Source organism: Rhinolophus sinicus, chromosome 5 (genome assembly GCF_057876585.1).
Source record: "Rhinolophus sinicus isolate RSI-liver-muscle chromosome 5, RSI-T2T, whole genome shotgun sequence".
NCBI classification, from domain to species: domain Eukaryota; kingdom Metazoa; phylum Chordata; class Mammalia; order Chiroptera; family Rhinolophidae; genus Rhinolophus; species Rhinolophus sinicus.
In genome coordinates this window covers 102495076-102511705 of record NC_142505.1, presented here as the reverse complement: position 1 = coordinate 102511705, position 16630 = coordinate 102495076, and the positions used below count along the sequence as shown (strand labels likewise).

Sequence of the window (16630 nt, the reverse complement as noted above, 5' to 3'; positions counted from 1 at the left end):
CATTACAGACATTGTTCACTACTCAGATGTCAACCGTTCACCTAGGGTCGGTGCCTAATGTTGGTGGCTTTATTCTATGGATGTGTTAGTTTGTATTGTTCAGAATGAAGGTCTGAACAGTCCACATTCAGGACATAATAGCAAGAATCCTCAAGTAGCGTTTAGCTTCCCTCCTGCATTCTCCAGCAGCATGAGTGTTGGTTTCTCCCTATAATTGCTCAACTATTCTGCTCACAAAGCACACTAACATCTATTTCTTTATCACGTAAGAGACACTTATCATAGTTGATAGTGATTTTTGGCCTGTTCTATGGTTCTTTTATGGCCTGGTGTTATAGCCTTTGTACGGCCTCCTGAAGTTAAATCCCCAATATTGATAAGGGGCGGAGGTGGCGGTAGTAGCAGATTATAGGGAAAACAATCCATTTTAGGATTATGTTTAAAGAATAAAACTATTCTAACCACATAATATGCCGTCTGATTTATTCATAAGAGTAAACATAGCCTATCCAAATAATTCTAATATATTCCAAAGACATACGTGAATTGTGGTTATTTTGGATTCAAAGCATATTTCTTATCTACGCAATTCTGTAAGTTTTAGTCATACCTTGTATTTAACTTGTTAGAAAGGTAATTCATTGCTTGGTAGAATCCAGTCTACCAATACGTTAACTCAAACAGTTAACAGTGAAATGTTATACCATATATTGAGATCTTAAGCATAGGTACTAAATTTCCAAATATAAAAAGTATCATTTGGTTGAAAAATTCCAGAAATGCATTGGGCCAAACATGGACAGGTCCTGGTGGTTCTACCGGATTGAGTTTTAGAAGTCTGTGTTTTTATCGTCACCCTCCCCCCATCCTCTTGCTTCCTCCCACCAAATAAATGGGATCCACAAGTGATGGTGTGATTTACTCAGTGCACCGTTTGCAATGACCCTAAGAAAACAGCCTCACTATGACCTTTTGAAACGAGGCCGCAGACAACCCAAGTACCCCAACACCAGCCACCTACTGCTCTGCCTTACCCCAAGTCTCCAATACATTGTTTGCAGACTAGGTGCCAGTTCACTCTTATTTATTTTCTAGTTTCAAAATACAGCACTTGAGGCTCTGCTTGGAAAGGACCAAAGAGCCTCTCTTTCCATTTTGACTGTCAGTATCCCCGAGCAGCAGGACTGATTCTGGGCTTGTAAATTGTGGCATTTACTTAAACTGAATTGACAGGAGTGCCTGCTCAAAACAAAAGATGAAAACTCCATGAAACAGCTCTGGGGCCAGAGGTTGAAAAGCAAAAAAGCAATTATGCGCATACGAACATTTCTAGATTCTGAATAGCAAATCTCATCAACCAAGGCATGTTTGGCTTTTTTTCTTTCTTTCTTTCTTTCTTTTTTTTTGGAGAAACCCCAGGCAACGTAACTATGAGGAGACAGCATCTATCCTACAAATGAAACTATAGAGCCCTGATTTCTCACAAGAAAAGACATTGGTGATAAAGGTCTTTCTAAGTTACTACCTAGCGAGAACTCATCAAGTCACGAGAGACCATCATTCTGAACAAGAGGCTTGCCCGGATCACCACTCTCTTCGTTTTGGGAGCTTTGACTTGTCATATAAATTTGCATTTCCTCTATGTCTCTCAAGAACTCATGCATCTTAGCACACAGAGATGTGAAACTTGAACCAAACACTTCAAGTAGCAGAAATCCCTTTTTCTGATTCATCTCGCCCAAAGGGCTAGCTAGAAAGAAACAGCTCCTGTGTTCTGCTGGCTGTGTCCTCACCATTTTCTACTGAGACTGAAGTTGTCCTCTTCCCATCTCTTTTACAAAGGCCTCAGAGACACTTCAACTCAACTATCGTTTTCTCTCCACTCCCACGTGGTGCTACGTGGACCTTCTCTCCTTTTCTTGGTGTCTGATATCCTTTGAGCCACAGCTGAGCTCCTTCTAATGTGGATGCTAACCCAACTCTCTTTTCTCCTCTTTCTCCATCAAGACTTATGCAACCGTCTAACTCATGGTTGGCTTTTTGTTTTGATTTTTTTCTGAAAAGGGCCAGATAACAAATGGTTTCGTGGGTCATGAGGTCTCTGTCCCAATTACTCGACACCGAAACACAGTATGGAAGCTGACAGTCCATCGACACATGGGTGTCGCTATCTGCTAATAACATTTGTTTATGGACACTGAAATTTGAATTTCATATCATTGTCATGTGTCAGAAGATATTTAAAACATTTTTTTTCAACTGTTAATAAATGTAAAAACTCTTCTTAGCCCGTAAGCCACAGAACAACAGGCAGCAGGCCAGATTTGCTTATAAGCCACAGAACAAACTACCTGCAGGCCATAGTTTTCCAACTCTGCTCTGATCCATCTGGGCTGCCCTTTTGTGGGCTATTCCCAGAGTAAAGACAGGGTGTAGGGAGGAGAGAGCCAGGAGGAATCATTGTGGGGCACTAAACCCTTGGCAGATGTGGGAAGGAGAGAGTCAAGGGGAGGGGAAGCTGGGTTGTGTGAATAGAAAGTAGGATTTTCTACCTAATGGTTATTGGTTTGCTACAGCTCTTTTTTGGGGTGAGATTGGGGACAAAAGAGGTATGCAGGTGGGGGAAAGTATTTAAATCACAGTGGGCATGCAAAAATACATCAAGAGGAACGTCCCTGAAGAGTGGAAGCTATTAGTAAGATTTTCAACTGTCTTGGTAGTGGGCTGTGCAAACCCCTCCCTTGAAAGTCTTCTGAATTATCCCCCAGACTCTGCAGGGAGCTGAAGATGGAAGTGGCTGCAGGGGGAGCAGGATTTGGAGCGTCATCGAGAGATTGCAAAAACAATTCACTGCCAACAGGCTGTCCCAGCAGGGTCCCAGTGCTTCGGTTGTGGCCTGAATTGGCACGCTGCCCCTTGGATATCCAATTAGATGGAACTGGGAGAAGTCTAATGCAGAGTAGACTTCATCTCTGCTTAACCACCCAAATGAACAGCATGGGAAACGGAATCTGGTCTCATGAGTCAGCCCTGGATAAGCTCCTAACCCCATCTTTTACTCCAGGTGGCCAATCTTTCACTAGGGTTTTGGGGCTAGGATGGAGGAGAGAGCCCCCAACTGGATGGCTAGAATCAAAGTAACTTTAGGAAGCAAGTCAGTACTTAGACTGGAGATGTCTCTGAGAGCTCTCATGCAAGCAAGTGGATTAGTCAGCTTGGCATGAAAGGAATCCTAGACCTGACTTCATTAAATAAAAAATCTGAAAACTGGAGGTAAAATGGAGCTCATCCCAACTGTCTGAGAGATGTGGAAAACCAAAGAGCATTGGCTCCCAGCTTCTCAGTTAAAAGCATAATTGGGTATATTTAATCCAGTGTTGTCCCACCCCAAACCACAATAATGACAGAAAACAAACAAAAACAAAACTGAAGGAACTTGAGAACTATTACTTCTCAACAACAAAAAAATGACCTTAAAAAAAAATACCCTCGGTCAAGAAGCTTCTATAGAGAGGTGGCTGAGTGAGATTGAAATGCGACCCGAGGAGGAGATATCCAAAGACGGTGGTGGTGATGGGGAGGGTCAGGAGTCCAAGGAGAAGCCTTGTCTTGGGACAGCGAGAAGATGCTCAAACTTATTACAGTGGTACTTGGCTACCCAGGAAACCTGGGAGTCCTGCCTGCATCCAACATTGTCTAAAACAAGTGAGTTCAACTGTTGCCAGCGAGTAGGGACCCAGCCAGCTTGGAGAGCAATCAAAAACGGGAGATGGGGTGGTCCCAAGGCCACAGTCATTTGGGGTGCTTGAATCCCCCGGACCCTGATGATTTCCCATGCATGTGCATTTTTCCCTCCCCCAGATCAGTAATTTGGATGGATTTCCTTGTTTGTCCCCTTTCTTCCCAATTTGGAATTCTGAAAAGGGAAAGTCTTTTCCAATGAGGCCCTCACTTTTCCCTTCCCTGTCCCCTTGGAGAGTTGGAGAGGCAGCAGGAATGTGGGAAAGCACTCGTGCCCCTGGAGGAACAGCCAGTTGCAATGCACCACCATCACTATAGATCTACGATTTATGAAAATAAAGCAATATGTGCCTGTTTCGGTGCCTGCCGTTTGCCTACCAATGGTGCAGTGTTCACCATTCCAGCCCTCTCGGCATTCACATTTCCCATCTTTACAGGTCCCGTGCTCAATGCAGCGGGGGTGGCACACGCGCTGGTCACAAGCTGCGCCTGTCCAGCCCTCTTCACAGCGGCAGGCTCCCCCGATGCAGACGCCGTGAGTGCCACAGTCTACTGAGCACACTTCTGGAAGAAAAACAATGATTACAGCTCAACACCACAGCTGGTGAAACCCTTCACTGGAGGCCAGACTACGCATGTGGCCCAGGTCCCTGGAGCAGGCTCTGAGGCCCAGCAGCTCTGTCATCTTGGGAAACTGTTGTCTCCACTGGCTGGGTACTAATTCTAGATTTTCTAGAGCAGTGGTTCTCAAAGTGTGTCCCTGGGCCAGCAGCATCACGGTCACCTGGGAACTTGTTAGAAATGCGAATTCCTGTGCCTTGGTTGGACTTCCTGAGTTAGACACTTTGGGAGTGGGATGCAGACATTTGTCTTAACAAGTCCCCTAGGTGACTCTGATGAGCACTAAAGTGTGAGAACCACTGCTGTGGAGCTTGAGACCATCCCAGGAGATCAGACAGTAGCCATCCAATTGGGCCAAGTTACCTGGGAGGTGCCCACTTGAAAAGATACGTGTGGATCCCAACTCTTTAGCCAGCTGGGATATTTCCCCCCTGAGAGTCTGAACTGACCATAGGCCAGCTGGGGACCCCGTTGCTCCATCCCCACGAGGACTACAGACCCACCCGGTACCCAGGTCAGCACCTTGGTGGCAATGATGACTGCTGTAATTGTGCTGCATTTACACAGCCTCTTTCTCAAAGGAGCTCAAAGTCTTTTGTGGTTTGGGGAGGAGACAGACAGACAGAGATGCACTCTCTGGCGTTCCAGACCTCTCACGCCAGGACAAGCAGGGGCCAGACATTCATCCTTAGAACAGACTGTTGAGGAAGGTGTGGCTCATGGGGTCAGGGGAGGGGAAATCAGACTGGGTCAGTGACTCACTCAAAGTCACACAGCATGGCATTAGCCTTGCCTCCAGGGCTCCCCCGCCCCCCATCCTCTGCAGAGTTCGGCCTGGACCACCAGCATCAGAATTGAAGCTAGAGTCAAGTGGGCTGAGAAGACATCCCCAAACAGCCCATTGTAACTGATTCTTTTTTTCTTTTTGCAATGAAATATTCATTTCTTTCCCATTGTAGGCAAAGCTTCACATATATTCCCTCCCTGATTGCCATGGTAATCTGACAGCTGTCTCACTACCCAGAGGAAGGGGGTGGAATGATGACTGCTTGCTTGGATAGGCATTTGTCAGTGTGAGCGGAACCATTCTCGGGAAGGTTGGGACTGACGTGAACTGTTGAACTGTTCCATTTTAAGGTCACTCAGGAGGTAAGACACACACTCTTAATTTTAGGAAAACAAAGTGTACAGCACAACTTCATTATTTCCCTGCCACTGGAGTACTGCAGAGCTTTATAACAGGTTCACGCAGCACCCCGAGGGAGCCTCTTTTCTGTTTTATAGGATGTTCCTTTCAGCTTATCTGGGACTGAATTGCTCTGTTTTGTTTTCCGGTACCTTTAGGGAGTGTACATAAGGAAATCTATAAGGCAAACGGAAGTGTGCCTCCCAGGCCCCTCATCCATTTGCAGCGATGGACCCAACGAGGCACAAGAACCTATGCAGCGGTTTTTTAAACAAGGATCACAGACTTCACGATGGAGGAGGACAGAGTAAGAGAGGCACTGTGCCATGGATCAAAGTCCCTGTATCCGCAGCTGAGTGTGAAGCGTAGATGCCCATCCATTTGGGCTCACGGAAGAAACACAGGGCATGTATGTTGGGGAAAGCAAGAGAAAGCCGTTTGTCTTACCAATGGAGCAGTCGGGACCCATCCAGTTGGGATCGCAGCTGCAGAGGCCCGTGTCGGGGAGGTAAGTGCCATGCCCACTGCACTGATCTGGGCACTGGACCCTCGCCAGCTCACAGTTCAGACCACCCCAGCCAGGGCTGCAAAGGCATTCTCCATTGACACAGACCCCATGGCTGGAGCAGGTAGGATCCAAACAATCAACTGAAAGAGATGAAGAGGAAGATTTTGATCATTCATGGGGGATGGGCCAGGAGACACCAGCTGACAGCTGAACGGACCAGTGGTTCACCAATTCCTATCCACTGGCAAGCAAATGGAACACCCCAGGTAATAATTAAGGAATTAAAGGTTTGTTATTTGTCAAAATATAATACCAAATCTCAAATTTGAAGAGAATGTAAGAGAAAAAAGGAGATTTTTCAAGCAGAATTAGGAGAAATCAGATATAGAGGTGGGTCATTCAACCTTGAGAACCTTGTATTTATAAATATTGGTGCCTTAATTGAACTATATCAGAGCTTCTGAACCTGGAACATGAATACTGGTGATGTCTGTGTGTGTAGTGTTGCCAAACCCAATCACCTCTCACAATCAGAGGGAACAGTAGAGCGGCCCATTCAACCTTAGCAATACTTGACTTCAGAAGGTAACAAAGGACTAAAAAGAAAACCAATGAAATTCATAAATGAGTCACTTTCCTAATGGTTTCACTTAAGCTAAGCCTAAAATGAGTTTTCATTTTTTGAGCACATATGTATTGAAAGAGTTAATAAACACGCAAGACAGAGGAGGTGAAGTTGGGTGTAGAAATAATCCAGTGGGGACAACCTTCCTACAGGGGATCATGAGTAGACTGGATGGGTGAATCTCTGGCTGTGGCAGTGACCTCTATCAGTCAATCAAACACGATAATGCCACCAGACAACTGGACTAAGTAACAGTCAGATTCTGGTTGCTGCTGTTCTTGCCAGTTTCTGGTCTGATATTTGACCATCTCAATAACCAGAGTGAATATACATCCAGTGGGGCGACTTGAAGATTATTATTCTGGAATCAATGCAAAGTGAGAAGAGGAGTCAGCTACAAAGGCCAGTTCTTGAAGACAGGACTTTTTACATGAGAATGTGACCCCAAACTGTGGACATCTGTCCAGCCAAGAGTTGATTAACAGGGCTTTTCAGAGATGAGCTTCCTTTGATATTCCCAGGAAATGATACAATGGCATCTGGAGGAGAGAGAGCTGCACACCATGGAGTCGGAATGGTGAATGGTGGTCTTGCACAGGGCCTGGTGTTGCCTTAAGGATCAGAGAAACAGGAAGATCTTATCACTTTATCTACGTCATAACCCTTCCTCCATTTTAACAGCTTGGAAATCAGGCCTGTTGGCCTCCATTAAAGCATTTGTTTCTGCCAGCACTTGGGGGGGCACAGCCAGCTGGAGACCACTTCCAATTCTTTTCTTGAAGTGTTGTGGATCACACTGACAGTGTAATTCCGTCCCTTGTGTGTATGCGTGCCATCTTGTGGTTCAGATCCTCAGAGAAGCTTCCGATTTCTCTCCTTGCCCAACACCAAGATCGAAACATATGGGACTTTTGGCCTCTAAAGAGTTCATCATGACAGTGAGATGGTAACCTGTTTGGGGTCCCAGTTTTTGTAGTGTCGTGCCTTTTTGTTCTTCTTTCTTATGGTATACAAGAAAATGATGTGTTTTAGAATTGATGATACATTGGCTCTAAATATGACGTTATTTAGATTATCCATGCCCCAAATAATTTCATTCTGGGAGACATCAGGAATTTGGACTTATTAGAAATCACAATATTCCATGACGTTTCCAAAGGGCACCCCTCCCTTGAGGCACAAACAAGAATTTTCAGTGTTAAGAGATGTTTCTCAGAATCTCACTTGGATGTTCTCAGGAAGATATTTATGGAAATCAGTTCGAAACTATTTGAGACATAGGGAAACAGAATCTGCCATTGCTTTTTTAATTTTTTTAAAAAAATCAGGCATAAACTCTCAGAAAGGTGAATTTTAGTGATTAGTTTTAGTTGAAGCTGTTCATGACAATATTACTTGCTCTGGTTATAATCACTTTAATGTTGAATTCATTGTCTTGGGGACTATAACTCTGGTGATGTGAATGTTCCAAGTGGCTCCATTTGGGATGGTGGAGCACATCTGCATCGAAATGAACCAAAGGTTCGACCACATAGAAGACATTTACAAAGAGGTTCTATAATGCCTTTGGTGTCTCATGCCTAGGACAGTTAGGGCAATATACCGTGTTTCCCCGAAAATAAGACCTAGCTGGACAATCAGCTCTAAGGCATCTTTTGGAGCAAACCTTAATATAAGACCTGGTATTATTATATTATATTACATTATCTTATCTTATATTATATATATTATATTATATTTATTACATTACATTATATATTATATTATAAAGACCCAGTCTTATAGTAAAATAAGACCGGGTCTTATATAAATTTTTGCTCCAAAGACACATTAGAGCTGATTGTCCGGCTAGGTCTTATTTCCAGGGAGACACGGTATTAGGTGTTCAATACACAGTTGCTGTAGCAATCATCAATGGAACAAATTTCCAGTGTGATGGAGTGACAAGAAAAATGGTGCCAACAACTTCTTGCTTTGGGGAACAATCCTGTGCAGTTTGCGATCTGCAAAGTATGAACTAATTCATTCAGAATCAGTCTTTTCCATATTCTTCTAATAAAAGAAAATCCCCGAGTTCTAGTTTTAACTCCGTCCCCCTTTCTAAGACAGCAAAATCAAAATACACACAAAAATATCTCCGGTGCTATGTGCTTCAACATTTACCCTCCACCTATAATTAGCCATTTAAAATGTTTGGTGAGATGCCAACAGCTAGGAGCTTTCAAAAAACTCAACAACGATATCACAATCTTTTTCTTGAAAGGATAAAATAAAAAGCAATATACAAAATAAATAAATAAATAAATAAAATGGCATTTTTCTTCCAGATAAATGAGCTTTCTCTTCTTTATCCTGAATTACAGTACGAAGGAAGGAGGAAAATTCACTGAGATTTATTAGCCCAGGCCTGGAATGCCATCAAAAGAACCATTTATCATATCTAGAAATATAAGCTAACCCTGTCTCTGGTCAGTGATACCAGTAAATATGCCCTTTGTCCTATATAATTACAGCAGCGGATGGAATAACTAAATTCAGACTTTAAGAGGAGCAGTTCCAGTACGAATTTTAAATTTGGTTCCAATTTCATCAGATGGTCTCATGGTCATATCCTTAGAGTCTTTAGCAGGCGGGAGGGACTCTGGCATTTTACAAAGCTTTATAAATAGCAACAGTGTTATACTTAGAAGGGGGACAGTGGCCTTTACCAGCTAAGTACCGTGGGCCTCATGACATCAGCCCCCTGGCAGCTGAAACCATTAGAACTCATTTAGTCTTGGGCCCTCTATAGGTTTGACAAAAAAGGGTTGTGAATGCAATTTCTATCCCTAAGGATAAAAAAGGAGGTCAAGGAGTTTTACAAACAGTATGTACTATAAACCCCTGAAGTACCATGAATTACATTTATGAAGTTAAATGTCATTGAAAAATGACTCAACCATGAAACTGACATGAAAACATGGCTGACTTAAACTAAGATGTCAATCTCTCTCTCAACACTTTCTTACTCCGCCAGACATCACTGAATGAAACCTTACGAATACATCCTTTCATTTTCTTGTGCAAATTTGTTAATAGTAAAACAATGTTTATGCAGCAAAAATGGAGGATGGCAACTATTGATTTCATTGCCATGGCCATTTCAGGTAAATTGTTTGAACGCTATGACGATGATGAATATCAGAAATAAAAAAACTAAATGCAAGGAAAAGTGCTGATCCAGACTTTCTGATTCCATTTCCTATTTTGAAAACAGCATATGAATCACCTCAGTTCATTCTTTTTGGGTAGCAGAAATCAATAAATGAGATTTCATCCTTTCATAATGATCCACGCGGCTTCCTTGTTTTGTTGGATGGTTAATTCATTCTGAACATTTAAATAAAACTGGTTGGGAGAGTAACAAAGTTGAGAAATCACCACTCATACAGATATGCACAATCTTCACTGGAGGCAAAAAATGCGAAGACGGGCCCTGTCATTGCTCTACCACTTTTCTCTCACCAAATGATGTATGCAAAAGGTCGTTTTAACCTTTCTTGTCATATTGTTGGCCTCGCCCATGTTTTCAGTGAGTGCAGCTTTGCCTCCTGCAATTCACTTATCTTAAAGAACTTTAACCTTTCAAGCAGGGTTATTAAATCAGTACTTCCTCCATCCAAACTTCAAATTTGGTTTTATGATGCAGACAGAGGGAGTCTACCTTTTACAATAGAGGGAAAAAACAACATAGAGTTTAGCAAGTGGCGATCTGGGGTCAGACTTCTGAGCCCCATTAAGGGCATTACCACTGATATATTAGAAAATCTTAGGAGAATAATGTCATGAAAGCTGACTCTTTGTAGCCATAGTCCTAAAAACGATGAAATGGGAGATTTCACAAAGGGAGCATCTGTGTGTGTCTCTTAGGATAAGCCACTGCCATTACTTTGTGGTGAGGGCTGTCAGGATTGGTTATTTTGTACAGAACCCTGGAGATCCATAAGTTAATGGGATAGGAGAACAAATCGACTTGCATCTGAGAACATCATAGCATCTGAGGGCCCTCCTGACCAACTTAGCAGTAAGAAACTGAGAGAAAACACGGGCATAGGGCACCCAACAGGTTCTTTCTGGCGTGGTCACTCAAGCTGCTTCACATGGAGTAGGTAGTGGGCTTCACTTTTTCCCGTAGTTTATTGGGTGAGTTGACACTTATTTTCCCGCTGGGAACATGGGAGGGAAAAAGGCTGTTTGAGTTACATGGGGTCGTTTCCCTGGGAAATGTACTCAGAGTAAAGGTGCATGGCTGGGGGACAATGACTGAGATGATTCAAAGGTTGGGGAGCAGGTGAGGGGCTGAGAGGACCTAGGCTCTTACCTTCCTACCAACTGTGGTTGATTCTTTATAAGCGGAGAAGCAATAGGTGCCCAAGTAGAGACCCTGGTTTGGAAGGGCACAGAGGGGAAGGCTAAAGGCTGTTTGGCTGAGTTCACTTGACTTATTTATAGGTATTATAACATGTTCCCAACACTTCTGAAAGAACTAACCAGAGCAGGACTAGTTAGAGCGGGCTTTGGGACACTCCTGAGATGTTCTTTCTCGCTGCTCCTGTACTCCCTCCTCCATACCCCTCTTCTGATTTCCAAGCCTGGTCTCTGAGGGAGTTTGGCAGATTGGATTCAGTTTATGGCACCCCCTGATTTTTACCCATGTGTGCTAGCGGCCACTCAGTGTGTCCTACAGAGCACTTCAGGGGCAGCAAATCCCAGCCCCCTCACAAGCACACCCATTCTTCTGTAACTACGCCACTGCAGGTAACCAGGATCATTCGCCCTACATGGTATTTCCAAGGGACATGGATACCTATAGTCTTTCAAGCCTGACTGCTTTCTATTGGTATTCATTTTTGCTGAAATATTTACACAGACATATATGGGTCTTAGGTTACCAGGAACAAGAAAAAACCAGCTTTGGGGAAGATTGGGAGGGGTCGTGAGGATTCTTGTTTCTTGTTTCCTGGATAGCTTTAGTATTTCCCAACTCAGAGAACTTTAAATAAAGCAGAAGACGATGGAAGATACGGGAAGGGGAAGGAAGAAGAGGAAAAGGAGGGGCAGGAAGGGGAGGAGGAAGAATAGAGGGAAAGAGAAGACAGAACAACAAAGGCAGAGGAAGCAATTTAAAGAGAAAACAAAGGAGAAAGGGAAGAGGGGCTAATTAACATAAAGAAAAATAAGACATTCCTTCCAGAACCATTCCACAAGCCTTCTGTTTTCTACAACTTAAGAAGGCCATCAAAGCCAAGGGATTTGAAGTTAGTTTTCTGGGCATAATGTTGCAGTTGCCTTTGCAGACGGTGGAGCCCGGACTGGGCTCTAGCAAAAGTCTAGGCCTGCCAGTGCCGTCCCGCCTCCACGCTGCCCAGCCGCCCCGGGGAGCTTACCTTCCTCACAATGCTCGCCTTTGTAGCCAGCAGAGCAGACACAGTTCCCATCAATGCAGGAGCCGTGGCCCCCGCAGGCAGGATCGATGCACTGATTCATGGGTACGTCGCACTCTGCGCCTTTCCAGCCACTGTAGCACTGGCATGTCCCTTTAGAGTACTGTCCATTTCCACTGCATAGGACTGGGCAGGCGGCTGCAAAACCAGAGACAGAGCACCAGGTCATGGAGACTAGCGCCTGGAGGGCTGGGTCAGTGTAAGGAGGCAGAGCCTCCTGGTGTTTCAGCTTTGCTTGCAACGTTCTGGGCTGGCGACTTTGACCATCGAGGTACAGAGTCATCTTCAAACACACAATAACCACCACTGCCATCACCACCACCACCACCACCACCACCACAAAAATGCCACTGATAACAGCAGCCACCACCAAGTAAATGCCTGCCTATTGGGTGCCAGGCAAGGCATATATACTTCGTGTGCAATGTGTTACTTAATCATATAGTCACCGTCCGAGGTGGAGGCTGAATCATGATCCCATTTTACAGACGAGGATCAGACTGGTGAAGTGAAGGGGCCAAAGGCACAAAGCTCACAAGTGGGGGTGCGCCGTGGGAAGCCAGGTTGGCCCGACTCTGAGCTGTGCCCTTCACTAAGCTGTATGGACTTGCGTGCTGCTGCTGTTGGTTTGGGGGATCGGAACCGTTTTGCTGATTAGTTTACCCTCAGTTTAGTGGACTCCTAGTCCTGAGAAGTTTATGTTCACCAAAAAGGAAGGGAGATGGGCCATAGTTGAGACACTTAATCTCTTTACACTTCAGTTTCCGTATCTAGAGCACTACCTCACCGTGTCACATGTAATAAAGTATAAGGATGAAATATGCCTGGCCTCTTTAACAAAACAAAACAAAACAGGAAGGGAGGGACAGGCTGAAGACATGACCTCTCTAGCTGGTCACATCTCAGTTAAGAACCTCTTGCGTCTGTTGATAGGAAGAAGGCTGAAAACCAGTGGTTACCGTCTGGAATAAGGTTACTAACAGTTTGGCCTCAATTGTGCCAATTCTGCCCCCTTGCAGATCATCGAGAGTGGGATGTTAGTGGTTGCCTTCATGTTTTGGGGTGCTCACCCCCATATCGGTTTGTGAGAACCTAAATTTCCAACCTGGCTTCTAATATGGGCCTAAGTGAGGACACAGCTGCAGGCTAGGGAACTGGCACTCAGAGACTTTCAGAAATGACCACCAGACATGTGTCGATGACTTTTGGTTTACCCGTGATTTGAAATGCACAGGTTCCCAGAATCCAACATGGCACCTGTATGTACAACCCAAATGTTGTGCCCATCCCACGAAGCAAGTACATCTGATCAGATCACTCCTTAGGCAATGGCCCCTTCCTGCCTTATTCACACCCTCTTGTTGTCATGCTTCTATTACGTTTTTATAGTAATTAACTTTCCTTCTGTGTCTAATCTCCCAAAGATATAATGAACCACTCAAGGACAGAACCACGTTTATCGTTGTTGATTTCCTTCCAGTGTTGCATTCATCAGTATTGGCTTGATTAAGGATATCTTTCTTCTCTGTTCTGATATTCGGGGATTCCCAAGTGGTGGGGTTATGAGTAGGCACCAAAGAGCCATTTATGAAAGATGTAGATAGAGCAATGTCTGGAGTGGACCTCATGGTGTACACACAATGCCTTATTCTGGGGAAGTGCATGTTTTTTACCTTTATGGTAAACTGACCTGAAACAAATACATCTCAACAGTTGACGTGTGACTGAGGGGATATTCCTCCCCAGAATGCTTTATAATAGGCTAGTTGTGAAAACTCCTGGGGACACACACACAATTCCCAATAGAATTCTTATCCTTATGAATCCACCAGAGGAGAAGAATGGCCTCCAAAGTGAGAACATCAAAGCCACATGTTGAATTTCGACGACCTCACTCTAAATGTAGGGAGCCTGCTTTCAACTTCCAGGCTAGTGAAGCAGAGATCTATAGAATTGCTACCCGTGATGATTGTCTAAGAGAAAGTAGAAGAAAGAGCTTTGAACTCAGGGAGCCCAAGGTTCAAATTAGGGGCTGTACAAATATGCACTAGCGTGAGGACTTACGGGTTTTCTCAAAGTTTTGAGACGGCTGTGAATACAAAGTAAATTTGTTCCATGTTAATTCTCTAGCTCTAGGTCAGGGACAGCACCTGTGTGCACACGATCTACTATTCTCCCTTCCTGCACCTCTGCAGGTCACTGCACTTTGCCCTCCGACCGAGAAAGAGCTTCAAAACCTTCAATGCAGTGCCCAGGCTGAGTGAGAGCTGCCAGGAGGCAGACTCGGCATTCAAGAGAAAGCTCACTTGCCATTTCCCATCTAGACAACACCGAAGATATCTCCTGGTTGAAAGACTAGAATAAACCCCATTTCTTACCCCACTTCCACCCTCACACACTGAAATAGGAAAACAGTGAGAAGCGTGGCTACACATATCTAGTGAGATGAACTTCCAAAGGCTGTTTCTGACCTGTGGGATGGATATATATTGGACAAGCTGTCCGGGGTGGCAGAGAAAGTTACATCAAATCACCACCACTGTACTCCCATTGTGCCTTCTTTCCTCCCCAAAGGTGGAAGAGGGTAGAAAGTAAGGAGCAAATAATTATTGTCTTTATTAATTGATAAAATACAGTTAGGATTATCTAATTTTTTTCATTTGGGAACTGTTTATGTTCTGTATACGCTCCAACTGGTGAAAAAAATAGGATTGTCTAGAAGGTAAGAATGGATTTCATTTAAAATCAGGTGCTTGGGAAATCAAATTTAAAATGTGACCTATTTAAATTACTCAGGGAAAAAAATGGAGAATAGTCAGGTCAGAGAGTTCTCCACATTGTAAATGCAGCCTTCCTTCAATATGTTTGCTGCATGATTACCGGGAGTGTGGTAAAAAATGCAAAACACTGTGATGTTCTCTGGAAAGTAGGGCACGCAATGTCTTGGCTGATGTCACATTAAAAAGCAGAATGCTGGTTAAAGAGGAAAGAGGCGCTCTAGTAATTCATTTGCCCTCAGGGCAAAGAGTGCAAATGCCAGATGAGCGCCCTCCAGTGGTTGCTGGGTTGACGTGCATGAAGAGCACCTTCCCTTGGGGAACTGATTCTTGGACAACTCAAACCAGAGCGTTCCAGAAAGTAAGGCCCAGCCCAGACCTCATTTGAGAGGTTGGATGTGAAGTGGGGACCGCATGTATTAATATAACTCTTCTCACATCTTTAAATTTACATCATTTTTTAAAAAATGACAGGTTATAGGACAAACAATTCTGACTTTACATCCTGCGCAGAAATAATATGGAGAAGTGGGAAGAGCAAGGGTTTGGATGCCAGAAAGAACTGGGTACAAAATCTAGTCCATCACTGTGGGATTTGGACAAGATTACTGCACTTCTCCAAGACCCAATTTCCCCTTCAAAAAATTGTCTCTCAAAGTTGATGGGCGTATTACCATATTTCCCCCAAAATAAGACCTAGGTGGACCATTAGCTCTAATGCATCTTCTGGAGCAGAAATTAATATAAGACCTGGTATTATATTGTATTATATTAGACCCAGTATTATATTATATTATACTATATTAATTATGTTATAAGACCTGGTCTTATATTACAGTAAAATAAAACTGGGTCTTATATTAATGTTTGCTCCAAAAGACGCATTAGAGCTGATGGTCTGGCTAGGTCTTATTTTCAGGAAACGCGGTAAGTGTGATCATGTGTTCAAGGGCTTCAAACAATGACTGCCACCTACTTGGTTTGCAACTAATGGATGTTTTCTCATGAAATTTTAAACTGAATCTCCAAACTGGCTTCAAGGGTTAATAAAATAAAAAATGTAGTAGTTCTCACATGGCACGTGCACACACACCACCGAGGGGTATCAGATCATACTAATGGAAAAAGCTCATCTCTTTCTTCCCCTGGTCTTCTCTGGCTGTGGGTGGGAGGCGGTTCTGGATTCACATGGGGAATGTTTTATGTCTCTCTCCCTTTCGCCTCTTCCTAAGGCTTACAGGAACAGAACGCTGTGCATTCAAGCTTCTATTGAAAATTAATTAAAATGTTTGTACAAAGTGACTATTCCTGTTTTACTAAATCTGGCAAATGGAAGCTCTAAGACTCCTGCAGAAGAAAAATAAATTACTGTTGCCGCTAACGACTGACAAGTTAACAGGCTCATGACAAAAAAATGACACAATTTAGATTCACCTAAATGGTATAAAGCTCATTTTAATGATCAAGCTAGAGCTTTTTTCCTCCCCCAAAGTTCTCTGAAAGGGATAAGATGAATTATCAGTGTTATTTACCCGGTGGGAAATAACAGGACAAACCACTTGTGTCTGCCATTTTAGGTAAGATAAGCCCATCTACTTGGAGCTTGCAGTAAAGAGAATACTTGAAGGAAAGGTAGAGATGGTCGAAGAGGCTTAATCATACAGGCAAAGGGAAGTGCCTACATCTTGA

The 16630-nt window shown here is 43.7% G+C and overlaps 1 protein-coding gene across 10 annotated transcripts in view; it reads right to left on the bottom strand.

Annotated features, from left to right (window-relative positions):
- TENM2 (teneurin transmembrane protein 2) overlaps positions 1-16630 on the bottom strand; it is a 1142683-nt gene that overhangs the window by 121869 nt on the left and 1004184 nt on the right. For 7 of the 10 annotated variants that reach the window (XM_019740872.3, XM_019740888.3, XM_074313875.2 and 4 more), the window contains 3 exons: positions 12108-12302; positions 5996-6196; positions 4093-4305 (listed from right to left, as the gene is read on the bottom strand). In XM_019740872.3, the coding sequence (XP_019596431.3) occupies positions 4093-4305; positions 5996-6196; positions 12108-12302 (609 nt within the window). The remainder of the gene's footprint in view (positions 1-4092; positions 4306-5995; positions 6197-12107; positions 12303-16630) is intronic. The other 3 variants (XM_019740899.3, XM_074313873.2, XM_019740910.3) reach the window with 2 other exon arrangements.